Genomic DNA, 18,719 nt, shown 5'->3' with positions numbered 1-18,719 from the left:
GCATCGATGGAGTATGGGTTGCAGTCAGTCAGCTCTGAGCTTCCTGGCATTATCTCCTGAACCTTCTAGCAGCTCAGGGCAGACGCTGACTCTCCTCTTGTTTTATGGATGATCAGAGTGAACCTCTGGAGAGAACAGGTCGCACCCCAGTAACCCACAGCCGGGCTGTGTGCCACCCTTCCACACCCTGTCCTGGCTCAGAAAGGGAACCCGTCCTGTGCCTCACAGCCTGCACCCACCAGTTCCAAGTGCCGTCTGTGCATCGCTGCTCTCGCTGCGTCCATGATGGCTCTGGGGCTTTGCCATCTGTCTCCTCCAGTGAGCGCAGGGCCTAGGATGTGCTGCGTTCTAGGACTGTCCTTAGGTTTTTGTTGAATGGAGAACTGTTCCTGGTGACTGATACCTATGAATTGAAATCCTTTTCATCCTGTTCATTTTATGAGGTTCGGGAAGATTGAGTGCCTGGGGCCTGACTTCGTATCATCCTGAAGAGAAAGCCATCCTCTGTGTAAACCCTGTGTTGGCAGACATTCCTGGAAGCACTGCCTCACTTCCTCACTGCCTCCCACTGTCTCCTCTGGCCTGTGGGAGGGACGCTGGCACATCTTCCAGGTCAGGGGTGTCTGGGTGTCCCTCCCTGCAGAGGCCTCTGAACACCAGCAGCACCTTAGGAGTGTGCCCTCCTTCCCGAATCCTTCCCTTGAGACAGCCGTTGTTCTTGGTGTCGAGAGGAGCTGTCCTAATAAACTGTATTTAGAGAATTTTGAATTTAGCCAAGAGGACCAAATACTAGCCCAGTCCCTTTCCTGAAACCCTTGGGGCTAGATGCTTTACAGAATTCAGAGTTGTTTGGATTTTAGGCACCGTTGTGTTGATGACTTCTGGGGCAGAGCCTGCATTCCAAAGGTGACATTTAGCACCAGACAAGAACATTCTTACACCCTGGTTGGGTCAGGCTTTGCCTCCAAGTGAACTCGAGTGCCAACTTCTATAAAAGCATTTGGATCTTGGATGGCGGAGGGGCGGGCAACTTAGACCCCGTGTGCACAGGAAGTGCCCTGAAAAGCCACTGGAATGCTGGGCGGTTCACTCAGAGGGGCCTGTTTTATCTTCTCAGTGCTGTCACTGTCCCCCGTGCTGGTCTCAAGCGCACGTCTATACCTTGGTCAGTTCTTACTGTCTGCTGAGGAACGAGAAGTCCCAGAGACCCGGCTCGGCCAGACTTGCTTCGGGCCAAGGAACCCTCTCTGTGTTGCAAGAGCACACACAGCTGCCTTTCAGAGCAGTAAATGGAAATAACACATAACATAAGGGAACTCGCTGTTATTTCCTGACCACTGTTCATTGGCCTGGCTAGGAGCTGTCAGGCTCAAGTAACCCGCAGGTTTTATTTTGTTTATTGTTTTGTTTTTTTTAATGTTTATTTATTTTTGAGAGAGAGCAAGCGGGGCAGGGGCAGAGAGATGGGGACAGAGGATCCAAAGCAGGCTCTGCGTTAACGGCAGCAAGCCCAACGCAGGGCTCGAACTCACAAATGAACTCGCGAACCGTGAGATCATGACCTGAGCCGAAGTTGGATACTCAACCGACTGAGCCCCCAACCCAGGAGGTTTTTTTTTTTACCTTTGTTCTCCTTCCTCATCACCTAGTCAGGTCTGTTGCAATTGTGCAAATTCATGATCTGTAGGTCCAGCCTTATGGTTGGGTTTATCCCAACAATAATTATTCTTTAGGCCATTATCCATTACGCTCTAGTGTGACTTCATCTGGAACTCCAATCCCTTTTCTGATTGGCTGTACCCGAGGCTGAGTCTCATGTACGTTTCCTTACAGCTGTGCTAAGAGTGGATCTCCTAGAGCTGGGGAGTTACTTGGAGTGTCCTTTTCTGGTCCCCCAGTTTCAGGGTGACTTGTGAATCAAGCCTCTGATTTCTTTTTTGAATTTTTAAAGCTTATTTATTTATTTTGAGAGACAGAGATAGTGCAAGCAGGGGAAGGGCAGAGGGAGAGGGAGAGAGAGAATCCCAAGCAGGCTCTGCGCGGTCAGCACAGAGCTGGATGTGGGGCTCGAACTCATGAACCGTGAGATCAAGACCTGAGCCGAAACCAAGAGTCAGATGCTTAACCCACTGAGCCACCCAGGCGCCCCACCTCTGATATTTTTTTTAAAGTAAGCTCTATGCCCAACATGGGGCTTAAACTCACAACTGCATGTTCTACCAACTGAGCCAGCCAGGCGCCCCTGGCCTCTGATTCTAATCAGCCTGTCTCTCGGGTGCTGCTATAGACCGGAGCTGTGGTCCTTCCCATGCACCAGCCTCTTACAGCAGGGAGCTATATACGTTTGAATTAATTCAAATTAAATATAATTAAAGAAGGCATTCCTCAGCCATACTGGCCACATTTCAAGTGCTCGGTAGCCACATGTGGCTGGTGGCTCTCATTAGACAGCATAAGTCTAAAATAGTGGAAAGTTCTATTGGACATATAGGTGACTAGTATATACAAATATATAAATATACACATCAAGGGTTATGAAAAAAAAAAAAAACAGTGTCCATGATGACAATGTGGATGAGCCTTGGAAACTTTACGCTCAGTGAGAGAAGCCACACAAAGACCATATATTGTATGATTCCATTTATATGAAATATCCAGAATAGGCAGGAAGAGATTAGCAGCTGCCAGGAGCTCAGGGGCAGGCGAGCAGGGAATGACTGCTAATGAGGGCAGAGTTTCTTTCTGAAGTGATGAAGATGTTAGGTAGTGGTGATGGCTACACAACCTTATGAATGTACTGAAGAGCACTAAATTATTCACTTATTTTATTTTTTTAAGTAGGCTTTATGCCCAGTGGAGAATCCAATGCGGGGCTTGAACTCACAACTCTGAGATCAAGACCTGAACTGAGATCAAGAGTCAGATGCTTAACTGACGGAGCCACCCGGGCGTCCCAGACTTGTTCACTTTATTTATTTATTTTTGTTAAAGTTTATTTATTTATTTTGAGAGACAGAGACAGAGAGAGAGAGAGCGATCAGGGGAGGGGCTGAGAGAAAGGAGATAAAGAATCCCAAGCAGGATCTGCACTGTCAACGCAAATGCGGGGCTCGAACTCACGAACCGTGAGATCGTGACCTGAGCTGAAACCAAGAGTCAGATGCTTAACCGACTGAGCCACCCAGGCGCCCCAAATTGCTCACTTTAATTGGGTGGGTGCAGTTGGTTAAGCATCCGACTTCGGCTCAGGTCATGATCTCACAGGTCCCGCACTGGGCTCTGTGCTGACAGTGTAGCGCCTGGAGCCTGCTTAGGATTCTGTGTCTCCCTCCCCTCTCTGCCCCTCCCTTGCTCATGCTCTCTCTCTCTCTCTCTCTCTCTCTCTCTCTCTCTCTCTCAAAATAAATAAATACTAAAAAAAAATTTTTTTTTATGGGTGGATCGTATGTCACACGAATTCCATCTCTGTAAAGCTGTTATAAAAACAGCTTGGGGCACCTGTTTGCCTCAGTCAATGGAATATGTAACTCTTGATCTCGGGGTTGTAGGTTTGAGCCCCACAGTGGGTGTGGAAATTATTTAAAAATAATAAAAATCTTAAAAAACAAACAACCAGCTCAGGAACTAAAGCGTTTTGATTGCTGGTGCACCTACAATAAAGAATGAGCCAGGAGCTTTAAAACCTTATGTAAAGACACAGATTCTTGTGAAACAGCACTTACTTACAGAATCTTTTACCCTGTTCAGGTGTTTTCTTAGGGCGTGGCCATTGACTAAAATGATCTTGTGGTTTTGTTTCTGGTTTGTTTCCTGTTCCCGACTTGGAACGCCAGCCCCTAAAAGCACAGGCGTGCCCACAGTGCAGCCCAGTCCTGTCAGGGTCTTGGCTCAGAGTAGCTATCAGTAAACGTGGTGATGGCATGAGAATGACCAATCTTTTTTGACAGAAAATACTCCTTTATAAATACTTAGAACTTGCTTAACATCAGTTCCTGGGATAATTCCCTTTAGGGTAATTAGGGCATTGGCTGGTCTGAAAACCTGATTCCAGTCTGGAAAATTGGATAGGACTTGGTTGATGTGTGGGCTGGTCACCTCCCTATACAGGACACGGCAAAATAAAGGTCACAGCTTGGGTGACGGTAGCCCAGCTTTGGAATTTTCTAGGCCTTTCCCAATGGCTCACATTGTTCAGTTAGGGTTGGAGCATTTCTTTGGATGGGAAATGAGATCACTGGGGTGCCTTGGTAGCTCAGTCGGTTGAGCATCCGACTCTTGATTTTGGCTCAGATCATGATCCCAGGGTTGTGGGATCAGGCCCCATGTCAGGCTCTGTGCTGAGCGTGGACCCTGCCTAAGATTCTCATTCTCTCTCTCTCCCTCTACCCCTCCCCCCCCCCACTCGCACGCTCTCTCTCCTTAGAATAAAATAATAGGGGCACCTGGGTGGCTCAGTCCATTAAGTGTCCGACTCTTGATTTTGGCTCAGGTCATGATCTCATAGTTTGTGACATCGAGCCTCGCATAGGGTTCTGTGCTCACAGTACTGAGATGGCTTGGGATTCTTTTTCTCCCTCTCTCTCTGCCCCTCCCCCTCTCATGTTCCTTCTCTCTTTCTCGCTCTTTCTCAAAACTTAAAAAAATAATAAAATGATAAAAAGATGAAATTGTTTAATATAGACAGAAATCATCAGTAAGTGTTTTTTTAGCTGTTGGCTGTTAAATGTTCTCAAAGCCTTGTCATTATAGGAGAGCATGGACCAATTTTCTACACCTTTTACCTGGCCGCGTTGTATATTACAGCATTTTGCTGTCTTTTCCTTTTGCCTGTTGCCACATGCAACGAAGACAAACCTAAATAAGCTGCATATCATTTTTACTTCATATAGCAGTTTATTACAGAACTGCAGAGTTTTAATAAATGCATAAATATAGTGAAATGAAAATTAATTTGCATATTTGGTTGAGGTTTAAGCACTTAGGTTGCAATGTATTTAAAAAAAATTTTTTAACGTTTATTTATTTTTGAGACAGAGAGAGACAGAGCATGAGCAGGGGAGGGGCAGAGAGAGAGGGAGACACAGAACGCGAAGCAGGCTCCAGGCTCTGAGCTGTCAGTACCGGGGCTCGAACTCACGGACCGTGAGATCATGACCAGAGCCAAAGTCAGATGCCCAACCGACTGAGCCACCCAGGTGCCCTGGTTGTGATGTATGTTAATTAAAGATTCATTAGAAACGGTGGGAATTTGCATAACGTACTTCCTCAATTTGGTAACTATCTGGTGTGCGTGGCAGTCATGATTTCAGATGAGTGTTTGTTAAAGGGATATTCTCCATAAGGTCCTATAAGACTGAGAAAGTTCAGGGACTTACAACAAGGATTTATCTCGAGTGCTGCTTAAATGAGCTGCCCTAGGATACATTTCCTGACAAGTAAATGCAGGCAGGTCTCAACACCAACAGGCTGTGTTTGAAAGTGTCCTCACTTAGAGTGAAGAACTCAGGGCCATTATCCCCAGGAAATAAGAATATAAAAGGGCCCTTGGTAGAGTAGTGTGAGGGGCAAACTGTGCCAGATGGTCAGAATGCCATTGTTCAATGAAGAACCAACCTGGAGTTTGGTTTGGGGTGGGATGGAGGATGACAAGGACATTGGTGGTGAGTCCCTGGGCCATGGCAGGGACACAGGGACATCCTTCAGCCTTTGAATTGGTCACATCTCCCATCCTTACCTTGCCTATCTGTCCCTCCCAGACTCCTGGTCTCATCCTCTCCACCGGCACCTGAGGACAGAGCCGAGGAGAGGCCTCCTTGCCCGTGTCTGACTTGAAGGAGTGCTTTTAAGGGGTCCCCAGTAAGTCCAAGTGTGCTTTGTGGTCTGACAGGATGTTTGTTAGCAGCTTAAGGAGGGTTCTTTCTATTCATGGTTTGCTAAGGTTGCTTTTTTTAAAGATTTTATTTTGGGGGTGCCTGGGTGACTCAATTGGTTGAATGTCTGACTCTTGATTTCAGCTCAGGTCATGATCCCAGGGTCATGGGATCGAGCCCCACGTCGGGCTCTGCACTGGGCATGGAGCCTGCTTGGGGTTCTCTCTCCCTCTCTCCCTCTCCCTCTCCCTCTCTCTCTCTTTCTCTTTCTCTGTCTCTCTCTCTCTCTTCTTCTGCTCCTCTACCCCACTCTCTCTCTCTCTTGCTCAAAAAAAAAAAGAAAGAATAATAATAATAAAGGGTTTATTTTTAAGCAATCTCTCCACCCAATGTGGGGTGAGATCAAGAGTCACATGCTCCGCCAGCTGAGCCAAAACGAGGCCACCCCAGTTTGCCAAGGGTTTTTATCATTAGTAAGTATTGTTTAAGTTGATTTTTTTTTCTTTTTGTATCTTTTGAGTTATTTTCCTCCTTTAGGTTGCTGTGATGATTTACATTGGTAGATTTTCATTTACACTGATTATTTACATGGACACAGTTTGAAAGCACCCGGATGCAGAGGTAAAGCTTCTTGGCTCTGATTCGTATATTTATGCATGTACATGGACATGGATGCTGCTGGCTTCAGGTTGCTGGTCATTTAGTCAGACATCTGGCTGTCTGTACATGAATGAGGCTGGGTCGTGACTTCCTTATGAGCTCCTGTCTTGAGGTCTCCATACAGTGAGTGTGGCTTCTCCTGGGTCTCTTCTCCGAAGCAGTTTGTTGAAGGAAAGGGGGTCTGTCTTTCTGGAGAGCCTGGTAGCCATAAAATGGCCTGGTAGCCTGGGGGGAGAGATTTCTTCGCACAAGTTCCTATTTCTGGAACGTGATTCTGTGAAGCCAGGCATGTTCCAAGGAGCAGACAGGACAGTGATGGCCTTTAGTGAGCTGGGTAGTTTCACACAACAATAATAGAGGCAGACGTACAGCTTCAGGGCTGTGGCCTCTACACCTCGACCGGGTGGGCCTCTACCTGCCTGATGGCACACCTTCCCTTCCTTGCTGGGAAGGGGTCTGAGAGGGCAGGCAGAGCTTGGTGTTCCTGGCCAGGCTGGAGCTGAGTGGGTGAGGGGAGCAAGCAGCAACGGAGAAGGTCGGGAGCTTCTCAGGGCCGGATTCGGAAGGGTGTGGGGGCCTCGGGTTCTCTAAGAAGAGTCAGGCCACCTCCTGCTCTCGCCGCTCGCCTTCCTTCAGTGTGTGGGTGTGTTCTCAAGATTCTGGGGCTCAAGACCGTAACCCTGACGTCCCAACACCAGGCTTGGGCTTTCTTTCATCAAAAGGCTCCTCAGAAAGCCGTTCGGTTGCTGCCTCTCCCTTGGCTTTCGTGCATCTTTCAGTTACACATTGTCGGCTTCAGCTGGCCAGCCGGCGGGCGGTGGAGACCCCACTGTGTGGGAGTGGGAGGCAGGCTTCTGAGGGTCTAGGGCCCTTCCCATTGAGGGCAGCAGGGAGGAAGCCCGCATCCTGGCAGGCTCCAGGTCAGGCCTGTCCTGTGTCACCCCATCCCATCGGGTGCTCAGGGAGAGCTGTGGCCATTTATTCATTTATACGTTTACAGGGTGACACAGTCACAGCCATGCGATCAGGCCAGTTAGGGGCATCGGCGGCCTCTGGGGCTCAGCTCATGGGTTAGACTGCCTCCCACAGGGGTATGGGTCCCGGAGACGGCTCTGCCCAGACTCCCACCCTGGCACGGGAGGAAGCTGCAACACGGTTTTGCTGCCAAGCCAGAGCACTCCTGAATGGGCGAAGGGCTGGGCAAGCAGTATGGGGGCGTCAGGGTGAAGGAGGCTTCCCCTCTGAGCCTTCCGTCTCCCCCAGCAGCCATATGTTCCATTAAGGAGAGAAAAATAAAAACAACTTGGGATCACGTTCCTGTCTTAGTCTGCTTGGGATGGCTTAAACAACAGGCATTTATTTTCTCACAATTCTGGAGTCTGGAAGTCCAAGGTCAAGGTGCCAGCTGACTTGGTTCCTAGTGAGGGCCACTTCCAGGCCTGCAGACAGCCGCCTTCTTGCCTGTTCCTCAGACTGAGGTTGGGGGAATGGGAGGGCTCTCTTCCTCTTCTCAGAAGGCCACAGGCCTAGGATGAGAGCATCCTCATTACACTCTTACAACCTCATTCAATTTTTTTTTAAGCTTTATTTATTTATTTATTTATTTATTTATTTATTTATTTATTTATTTTGAGAGTGAGAGTGAGAAAGAGAGAGGGCGCAGGCAGAGAGACAGAGAGATAGAATCCCAAGCAGGCTCTGCAGTGCGGGCCTCACGAACCCTGAGACCATGACTTGAGTTGGATGCTTCGCCGACTGAGCCACCCAGACACCCCCCAACCTCGTTCAATCTTAATTACCTCCTCACAGGTCTTGTCTCCAAATACAGTCACACTGGAGTTAGGGCTTCAACATGTGAACTAGGGCTTAAACACAGTTCAGTCCATAGCAGTTCCATATTATTTCTTTAAAAAACAAACAAAATGTGTTGATACTCACAGTTTTCATTGTTTGACTCACCAGGGTTTTTATCACCTTCAGGAAGTTGGGAACAGAGGGAAATCTGGCAATTGGCTGGGGGGGTGGTGGGGCAGGTGTTGAGGGGCTTTATTTTAGGTCCTACCTCCTCTTCTAAGTTCCTCTGACAGACAGTGTCCCTGAGCTAAGCTCCTGGTCCCCGAGGCCTCCCAGGCACCAGTGGAGGGCCCTTGAGGGAGCTGAGAAGTAGTCTGAGATGCTCTGGAACAGGCTACGGGAATGATCTTGCTGTAATTGACGGTAATGAGTAACTAACGACCCTAATTAGGCCCGTTGCGGTGCCCTGGGAGGACAGACGCTTGGTGCTGAGGGAGAGACAGAGCTGCACTGGAGGGGCAGCTGACGAAGGGCACAGGGCACTTTGCAAGCAGGTAAAGTGACAGCCAGACACATGTACTCTGCACAGCCATGTCCGCAGCTATAATTGGCGGTGGTGACCAAAGCACGGGGTAACTTTTTTTTTTTTTTTTTTGGTTTTGCTTTTACTCATTTGCAAAAATTATCGGCCTTAAAGAAATAAAGCTTGTAGTGTGTGATTGCTTACCAAAACAGCACCTCAAGGCGTATGCATGGTTAATACCACAAGGCCTGAGGTGTGACAGGCATGTTGTCTCCTTATTCATGGACATCTAGGTGCTTTCAGTTTTTCAAAAGTACAAATGGTGTAGGTAGAGTATACACCTGTAGGTGTCAGTGTTCCTGTAGGACACGTTCTCAGAATAGTAATTTGGAGATCAAAGGATATGTCCTTTTTCTTTTTTTTTTTTTAATGTTTTTAATGTTTATTTATTTATTTATTTTTTTTTTAACGTTTTTATTTATTTTTGAGACAGAGAGAGACAGAGCATGAACGGGGGAGGGGCAGAGAGAGAGGGAGACACAGAATCCGAAGCAGGCTCCAGGCTCTGAGCCATCAGCCCAGAGCCTGACGCGGGGCTCGAACTCACGGACCGCGAGATCGTGACCTGAGCTGAAGTCGGCTGCTTAACCAACTGAGCCACCCAGGCGCCCCAATGTTTATTTATTTTTGACAGAGAGAGAGAGAGCGTGAACAGGGGAGGGGCAGAGAGAGAGAGAGAGAGAGAAAGACACAGAATCCAAAGCAGGCTCCAGGCTCTGAGCTGTCAGCACAGAGCCTGACGCGGGGCTCAAACCCACAAACCGTGAGATCATGACCTGAGCCAAAGTCAGATGCTTAACCAACTGAGCCACCTACACGCCCCATCTATAGGTATGTATTGATGCAGTCGTTTTTGGAGCTGAGTTTTGAAATGCTGGTTAACATTGAAAAAGCACATTGAAAAGCGCCTGGGTGGCTCAGTCGGTTAAGCATCTGACTTCGGCTCAGGTCATGATCTCACGGTTTGTGGGTTTGAGCCCCGCGTCGGGCTCTGCGCTGACAGCTGAGAGCTTGGAACCTGCTTCATGTTCTGTGTCTCCCTCTCTCTCTGCCCCTCCACCCCCTTCAAAAAAATAAACAAACATTAAAAATACATACCTATAGATAGATGTGAGAAAAGGCTTGGGTATTCTCTGTAATTTGATAATTTTCATTTGAGAACAGCAAGCACCATGTTTTTGGTGTATTTTTAAAAATCTTCAGCACCTGGTGTGGTACCCAGCTTGTGATGGGCTCTTAGATGCTTGCTGTTGGGTAGATAAAAGAACATGAGAAAGATTGCCACACTCCCTGGATCAGCCCAGAGTCACACATACACGTGTGTGCACACACACACACATTTACCCTCACGTGCGCCCACACCTCTGCGTGCACACACACACCTTCACTAAACCTCATGCTCCAACCCTGTCCGCTCTTTTCCCTAATTCAGTTGAAGTCATAATGGAAGAGGTGGAGATAGCCTCTCCACCATGGACTCCAGGACATGCTGGGGGTCCCCTGAGGAAGGATCGGGCCTTGTGTGTTCCTCTTGGCCCACTCCCGATCCCCTACCTGGGCCACGGGCACTCAGGGAGGAGCTGCGAAATAAACACGAGACAAGAGTGGTGTCCGTCGTGCTGACAAAGGGTGGTGTGCAGGGCCCAGCAGAGGAAAAGTTCACAAAGGTGAGCCTGGAGAGACTCCAGGCAAGTCCATGAGTGCCTGGTGTCAGATTCCAGATTTTACCTGTGGATGCCAGGGAGTTGTGGAGGTCTTCGAACCAAAGACTGACACGATGAACACCGTGTTTGAAGGTGGTCAGCTTGCAGGTGTGCATGATGGATGGGACAGAGAGAGGGATTTTCTCAGCAGATCATGGAGGGCCAGGGAGGAGTCAGCACAGCAGGGCCCAGGAATGGCATTAAGGGAGGGGATGGATGGTGAGTTGATTGAGGAGGTGTAGTCCATAGGATTTGAAAAGGGACTGAGCAGGAGGGCCTCCATTATCTACTCTGGGCAAGGAGAGGTGAGGCGGGGAGGGGGGCAGGGCCTGTACAAAGACCAGGCAGTGCAGGTTAACTCTGCAAGAACCAGATGGTGGGTGTGTGCAGCCCTGTGAGCCCTGTCCTGGTTGAGCCCAGGAACTAAAATTCACCTCTGGTGCCTCTTGAAGATCAAGTAAGATTATGAGAGAATTGGGTCTCCACTTCTCTAGTGGGGAACCGATGAAGGTGTCACTTTCCCCTCCGTGCTTTCAGAAAGCCCCCCACTGCAACCCAGTGGGACTGAGTAGATGGCAAGCGTCCCCACACATGAGGGACATTCCTACAAGGATATCTTCTGAGCTCTTTATGTTTTCACAAGTAAATTTTAGGCAGAAAAGGTTAATCCTTTATTCAGGGAACAGGAGAGGGACAGTGATATGTAAATAAATATGACAGGGCTTGACTTCTTTCTTATTTGAGGGATTAAGTCAGTAGTTGATAGTATTAAAAGAGCCAGTTCCCAAGAAAACACTTTAATTTTTTTTAACATTTATTTATTTTTGAGACAGAAAGAGTGTGAGAGAGGGAGGGGCAGAGAGAGGGAGACACAGAATCTGAAGCAGGCTCCAGGCTCTGAGCTGTCAGCGCAGAGCCTGACGCGGGGTTCAAACCCACGAAGTAGGACCCTTAACCAAATGAGCCACCTAGGCACCCCCCCCCCCACTAAGAAAACCCTTTAAACTTTGTTTTTCTGGAAAGTCAGAACTAGATGGACATTATCACTTTCTTCCCCATTCCCTGCCTCCCTCCCCTCAAGGACGCCCCCCCCACCTGACCTCCGCAATGATCACCCACCTATTTCTCTGTAGCCATGGACACTTGTGCTGTCACTAAAGAAGCAAACAAAACTCAGGTCCTGCAAGCCCACCCTCCTTGGATCTGAGCCTGGATCTACAGCCCCTGCAGCAGACTTCTCCCCCCCCACCGCCCCCCCCGCCGGCCTTCACTGCCTGCCTCCCATGGTCCCCTGGAGCTTTCTAGTTGGGTTCTCCCCTGCCATACCCCACAGCTGCTTTTGCAGAGAGCAACAGCGGTCTAATGACTAAGCCCACATTTCACCCCCATGACTACTTCTCTTTTTTCCTCGACCTACCTGGTAATTCTTTCCATCTCTTCCTTTTCCTGTCCCTTATGTTGGTTTTCCAGCACTCAGGGGGCGTGGCCTACCTCTCATAAGTACAGGTGCAGGCACAGGTGGATACGAACACCCCACATGCCGATGACACATGAATACCTGTCTCCCACCCAGACCGGCCAGCTCAATCCCAACTCCCAATAAGCAGCGACTTCACATCTGTGCTTGGCTAGATCAGGGACCCAGGCTGGGTCAGGCTTTCCACCTGCCACTCTGCATACTGTGCTTGGGAGAATGTGGTGCCATCTATTGTGCTGCCCACATGATTTGGGAGTGGCCCTGGCCTCTTTCTCTCACAGCCACATCCAGTGGTCAGGGATCCTGGGGACTCTCCCTCTGGCTGCCCTGCGGCTGCTCTGTGTCCACCTGGATGGGGACAGCTCTCCCCACTGCCTCCCCTGCCTGTCTGGCCCTGCCCTCCAGCAGGCCACTCTCTCAGCCCAGCTGGAACAGCTTTTTCAAGTTTCAGAGCCAAATGTCTTGTTTCTCTGCTTAAACTAAGTGGAGGGGCACCCGGGTGGCTCAGTCAGTTGAGCGCCCAACTCTTGATTTCGGCTCAGGTCACGATCCCAGGGTCATGGGATCGAGTCCTGCATTGGGCACTGCCCTGAGCATGGAGTCTGCTTAAGATTGTCTCTCTCTCCCCAGCCTGTGCTCTCTCTCTCAAAAAAATTCTCTTAAGTGAATTAATTCATCTTTGCCGGTACCCTCTGGATCAAGCTTTTCCTCTCTGACTTTATAGTAGCAGTTCCCCTCCCAACACACAACAACACAGTCCCAGGCACACCAACACAGCCCTGCACCCACGCTAGGCTCCCACTCACATTTGTGTCCATGTGAATGAATCGTCCATGTCCTGGCGTGAGTATCTGGAAATGTGCCCTCCTCTCCCTTCTGCAGGCACGGTTCAGGGCTTCAGCCTTCTCCAGGGCCATGTGCCACCCCAGACCTGCCCTGTCCAGGCCTTCGTGTGGACCCAGCCATGAACTCTGAGCTCTGCCCACATGGCTGCACTGATCTGTGTCCTGTCTGCACTCCCTGGACTGCCCTCCTGTGTGGCACCTGGGCCACTATCAAAGTGGGTGACTTGGTGTGTGTTACCGGATAAAAGGAAGCCTTCCTTTCCCCTCAGGAGTTCTGTGTTCAGACATGGAGTGTTCAGATATGACCCCAGTGCTGATAATCTGTTGTGGTTGTTTTCGCTCTGACGGCAGACACTGATTTAGTCCCATCTTTCTTATCTAGGGTTAAGCATCCATGGCATTCAAGAAGAATGTCCCCCCAATGCTCAGCTCATGCGGCTGGATAACATGCTGCTGGCCGAGGGCGTATCCAGGCCGGAGAGGCGGGGAAGAGGAGGCCCGGTAGCAGCGGCCAACACAGCAACACCAGGTGGCTGTTCAAATGACAATAGCCTTGAACACTCTGACTACAGGGCCAAGCTGTCCCAGATCCGACAGATTTACCACTCTGAGCTAGAGAAATATGAACAGGTGATCTTTCTGCATGGAAGAGTTTCTATCATGTGAATGCGCATTTGTCAGAGCAAAACGTGGAACACTAACCCCCTTTCTTTTGTGGCACAGACCGGGGAGTACACGCACTTGGTCTCACGGCAAAGGTGGTCAATTTTGCTGGAAACCCTTTGCATTCACTTCTCAGTAGCCAGCCTGTGCGGAGGCCTCGGGGGGTGGCAGGTGGCTGGTCCCGCGTGGAGCCCCGAGCCAGCCCGCTGGGTGGTCACAAGCTGGCATGTGCGTCCCCACCCTAGGCCTGCCACGAGTTCACCACGCACGTCACCAACCTTCTCCGGGAGCAGAGCAGGATGAGGCCCGTCTCGCCCAAGGAGATCGAGCGCATGGTCAGTGTCATCCACGGCAAGTTCAGTGCCATCCAGATGCAGCTGAAGCAGAGCACCTGCGAGGCCGTGATGACCCTGCGTTCACGGTTCCTTGATGCCAGGTCAGGCCCTGAGCACTGCCCGCAACCCCAGGGTCAGCTCTTAAGAAGAAGAAACGGCTGCTGGCTTGGGTTTAAGTTCTGGGGGCCTCCGAGCCTGTCCAGGGGCTCCACCCATGGCTGTGGGCATAGCCCTCACACAGCCTCTTGGGAGGCAATTCAGAAGTGTTGACTGCTGCTGTTATAACCGCTAGAAAATCACAGATGGGCGTGAGGGGACATCACTAGAGGCCAGTGTGTACACACTGGCTGAGGCTGTCCATCTTTGCAGGCGTAAGCGGCGGAATTTCAGCAAGCGGGCCACGGAAGTGCTGAATGAGTATTTTTATTCCCATTTGAACAACCCTTATCCCAGTGAAGAAGCCAAAGAAGGGCTGGCCAGGAAGGGCGGCATCACAGTCTCCCAGGTGACGGTCCTCTCCTGCCATGCCTTCCTGAACATAGAAGGGGGAGAAGGTCACGTCCAGTGAGGAGGACACCCAGGGAAGTTCATCAACTGTGTGGAGCACACAGGTGGCGCGTGAGGTCCCTGACACAAGACCAGTGGAGTGTAGAGGGTGGCCCTCTGTGAATTGCAGTCCTTAGCGTCTAATATCATGCTCGTATGGCGGGGATGTCCTGTGTTGCGTGAGAGAGGTGAGGGTGTAAGCGGAGGCGAAGAAAAAGAGCTTGGAGCAAAATTAGGACTTAATTTAGACCAGCTCTCGTGCCAAAGTACCCGTTCAGCTATACTGGGAGAGGTTTGAATGCACGGGTGCTTGATTGTTTCTCCGGTATTCCAGACTGTGTGGCCAGGGTTGTAGGACATCTGGCAACATCTGGCTCCACATGGGGAGTGGTGGTACAGATCAGAGCTGGGACCTGGACGACCTTGGGAGACCCGGGGAGTCTGGACTGCCAGTGTTCTCGGTGGAATTGGGGGCAAGGGAGGTGGCGCTGAGACAAGAGCCCAAGAGACATCTCAGGAGGTTTACAGTGGAATGGTGAGTACAGGCAGCTGACGGTGCGAGGCCGGGGCAGGCCACACCGCAGGGCAGCACCCGGGCCTGTGGCCCCAGGGTGACTGACACTAATTCTAGCTCATCGCGCATCACCTTCCGCTCGGAGGCGGCCCCTCCTCCAGCTTTTGAAAGGCAGTTGGGTGGCCTGACTTTCCAGCCCAGCCCGGCTGCCTTCAGAACCTGTGCCTTTAGCCAGAAGCCTCTGCCCTGGCCTGGGCCAAGTCTAGCTGCGACTTCATGACAAGGGCACGCAGGAGCCCCACAGGGTTACACAGGCAGCAGGACCTTGCTGACACAGCTGACTGCATTCACTGGGGAACTGCTCTGCGTCCTCGGCACCAAGGCCAGAGCTGAGGTCAGGTGCACTTGCGAAGCGCAGCGGCCACCTCGTGCAGTTGTCTGGAGGCCACCCAGACTCGTTTCAGAGCCCGGCGCCTACGGAAAGCGGATGGGTCTCGGGTCTAGACTTCGTCTAAGGGGAGGGTCCGTTGGAAACAAAAGCTTGAAAAGCCCTGGCCACCTTCCGGTGACTCCGACTGACCGAGCAGCGGAATTCTGTGCTGGGAGCCGCTCCTCACTGTGGCGGGTCCCCCGTGACCCGGGACGGCCTGAAGTGGCGGACGGTCAGCAGAGGGGGGATTCTGAATTTGGGGTGCAGAGGTGCAAGCCGCGAGGTTCTCATGAGGAGAGGGTAAGGGGGGCACCATTAGCGCAAGTGTCCCAAGTGAGGCCGCAGATGTTCTCAAGATAGAATCAGCTGCAGCTGCAGGCTGAGGAGGCCGGAGGGGGTGAGGGGCCGTGGATGAGCCTCAGATGGGGTGCTGAGGGGAACCTGGGCAGCAGCTGTAGCTGGCTTGGCCGACAGGGCCAGAGGGACAGGGTAGGGGTGGCCAGTGGCTCCCAGCTGCACTGTTCAAGAGGACAGCCGAGAGCCTGTGCTGTGCCCACACGTGCTTGAGGTGCCCATGTTGGGGTGCAGACCCTGGCCCGGGACCAGCTCTTTCCCCAGCCACCGGGACCCCTATCTGCTCAGGACAGGGCCAGCCTCCCTGCCTCGCCCACACACGAAGTTTGCTCTGCCAGTTAAATTCACATGGAAAACTGCTTGCTACCATTCCTCTGCATACTTCGTTCCACAAAGACGTTCCAGCACATTCCGTGTAGGTAAGTGGGAAGCAAGTGCTGCTCTGGCCACCCTCACACCCGGGGGCAGAAGGGAAGAGACACTGTTTGAGGGACAGGAGCACACACAGAGCTTTTTCTTTTCATGGTTAACACAGAAGATAATGTGGGGACATTAAAGGAATACATTTTTAGAAAAGAAAAGGTCATCGAAACCCTGCCACCGTAACTTAACTGTTTATGACTGTTGGTTAAACCACACATATTTCACGGCAGGGCCCCAGGCCTTACTGTGGGATATTAAAGTGTTTCTAGTTGTGTATGTCTCCGTGGAAGGCGCTGGCCCTGGGGTCTCACTGATTCTGCCCCCAGGGGAAGTTTCCATTGTCACAATCCTTGGGTGGGGTTGGATGGAGGCCAAGGATGCTGGTCAGTGCCCTCCCGTGCTCAGGACAGCCCCGCTGCAGAGAACGACCCAGGAGGAGAAGCCCTGGCCCAGTCCTGGTACAGGTTTGGAGGCCGCTGGGCTCGGCCCGCTTGGCCCTGGGCCAGCTCCTGCACCCGCCGGGCCTGCCTGCTTGTAGGATGGCTGTGACAGCGGCTGTCCCCAGCTGCTCTGAGGACAGGGGCAAGGCGCAAGTGAAAAGGCACTGAGCTCAGCGCTGGACTCCTCCCCACTGCCCTGTCTGTCTGTCCGTCCGTGTCATCCTTTGATAAGTTGTGGATCCAGTGTGTTTTTTCCTTAGACCGAATTCCCAGGGATGTGGTTAGTGGGTCCCAGGGGATATGTGTCTCCCTGACTCTCACTTTCCCTAAAGAGGAATCCAGAATTCAGTCTGTTCCTGCCCCTGCAGGGAGTGGGTGCTCGTCTCTCCACGTGTCCGACGCGCCTGTGTCCTTCCAGCCACTTCCCGTCCCTGGCTCTCAGGCCTTCCTCTGCCACAGGGCAGGCCGGCTCCGAGGTGGCCCCCACCCGCTGCGGCCACTGCCCTGGGTCCACGGTTCAGTCAGCACCAGCTTCTCAGTCCCGGCCTCTCACCTGGCCCCAGGGCCCCGTGTTGCCACTCAGAGATGTTCCTCCTGGACAGTGGGAGCACGGGCACCTCAGAGAGTGTGCCCATCTGTTCACATTATCTCATTACTGGTCAGCTTTCCCAGTGACTTCTTTCTCTGTGTGTCCACAGGTCTCTAACTGGTTTGGCAACAAAAGAATTCGGTATAAAAAGAACATGGGGAAGTTTCAAGAAGAAGCTACCATTTATACGACTAAAATGGCAGTCGGGGGCCTGGGGAGCCAGGCTAGCTGCCCATCGACACCCAGCTCCGGTGAGTGAGGCCGCCCAGCCCAGGCACTGTCCTTCATGCATGGCCATGCCCACTGAGCTGCAGGGGAAGGGGCGAGGAGGCCAGGGGAGCCAGATGCTGGGAGCTGTGCCCACCACCCCTTCCTGGCTGAGGGGCTGGTAGATCCCACCTGAGGAGTCTCTGTCACTTCTGGGGCTGGAACATCTGTCCCAACACTTCCCACCCCTTCCAGGTTCCTCTGGTCCCTTCCCGCTGACCAGTGCCGGGGATGCACTTGTCACCCTGCAGACACTGGCCTCTCTCCGCCCCGCCCCTGCGGGAGGCAGCTTACGGTCTCAGGTGAGTTTCAGGGCACAATTCGAGGATGCCCTTGGGGTCTCCAACTCAGTATTGGGACAGATATGCAGAGCCCAGGTGGGTGGTGGGTCCTTGGAGTGGGTCATCTTGCCAGCCACGTCTCGGCCTCCACAAGCCTCCCTCAGAGGTCCCAGCAATGAGTAAGGGCCCACTGGGTACGTGGTTCATCGTCCTGATGGCTGCAGTTGGACAGAGCTGCCCCAGGGGCACGGCCCTGTGAGGCCCACTTTGTAAAGACCTGTGCGCTTCACTCCCAGTCCCAGGACTCGGTAGTTCACAGTAGCTGCTGGGTGGTGGGCCCGAGGCAAGGGCTGGGGCTGGTGGGATGGAGCCCTCCCTCCCAGTGGACATCTGTACCCCAAGGGGGTAAGAGGGGACAGGCAGACAAGGCCCTGACCATTGGAACATGAAGGCTCTCTAGGCTCAGACCCTTTGCCATGTCAGTGCCTTGGCCTTGCCATAGCCCAGCTGCCCCCTCCCCAGGGCCCAGCTGGGCCAGAGTGAAGATCTGTTTTGGTGACTGGAAAGAAAACGAGCCAGGAATCATGGGCACCTCAGATGTGCCCTCTGGAACCTTCTCAGGATGTTGGGCAGTGTGTTGGACCAGCCAGGACTGGGGGGCCCCATCCGTCTCATGGCCCCTGGTGCCTCCCCTGCATCCCGCTGTCTGTCACAAGGGCCTGGCCCACATGCAGGGTCACCCTAAAGAGGATGTGTGGCATCGGGCAGGGCCTTTGCCCACCATTTTCTTCACACAAGTGTACCCTACTGTGCCAGGTGACCCTCCACTGATTTATCCCCAGCCCCATGTTGGTGCAGGGAGTGGATGCCCCCTGGAGCCATTTGGCGGGACCTGATGCTGGGTGGTGCGTATCCCATCACCATGGCAACACCACAGCCCATAAT

General features: G+C 52.0%; 1 protein-coding gene across 3 annotated transcripts in view; it reads left to right on the top strand.

Annotated features, from left to right (window-relative positions):
• The window catches only part of PBX4 (PBX homeobox 4), a 43,411-nt gene that overhangs the window by 22,614 nt on the left and 2,078 nt on the right, over nucleotides 1–18,719 (top strand). For 2 of the 3 annotated variants that reach the window (XM_019416481.2, XM_053897166.1), the window contains 5 exons: nucleotides 13,315–13,562; nucleotides 13,841–14,031; nucleotides 14,300–14,435; nucleotides 17,336–17,477; nucleotides 17,689–17,795. In XM_019416481.2, the coding sequence (XP_019272026.2) occupies nucleotides 13,315–13,562; nucleotides 13,841–14,031; nucleotides 14,300–14,435; nucleotides 17,336–17,477; nucleotides 17,689–17,795 (824 nt within the window). The remainder of the gene's footprint in view (nucleotides 1–13,314; nucleotides 13,563–13,840; nucleotides 14,032–14,299; nucleotides 14,436–17,335; nucleotides 17,478–17,688; nucleotides 17,796–18,719) is intronic. The other variant, XM_019416482.2, reaches the window with a different exon arrangement.

The sequence above is a fragment of the Panthera pardus genome, unplaced genomic scaffold, assembly GCF_024362965.1.
Source record: "Panthera pardus isolate Hobbes unplaced genomic scaffold, ASM2436296v1 HiC_scaffold_8, whole genome shotgun sequence".
NCBI lineage: Eukaryota > Metazoa > Chordata > Mammalia > Carnivora > Felidae > Panthera > Panthera pardus.
This window is presented reverse-complemented; position numbering and strand designations above follow the sequence as displayed.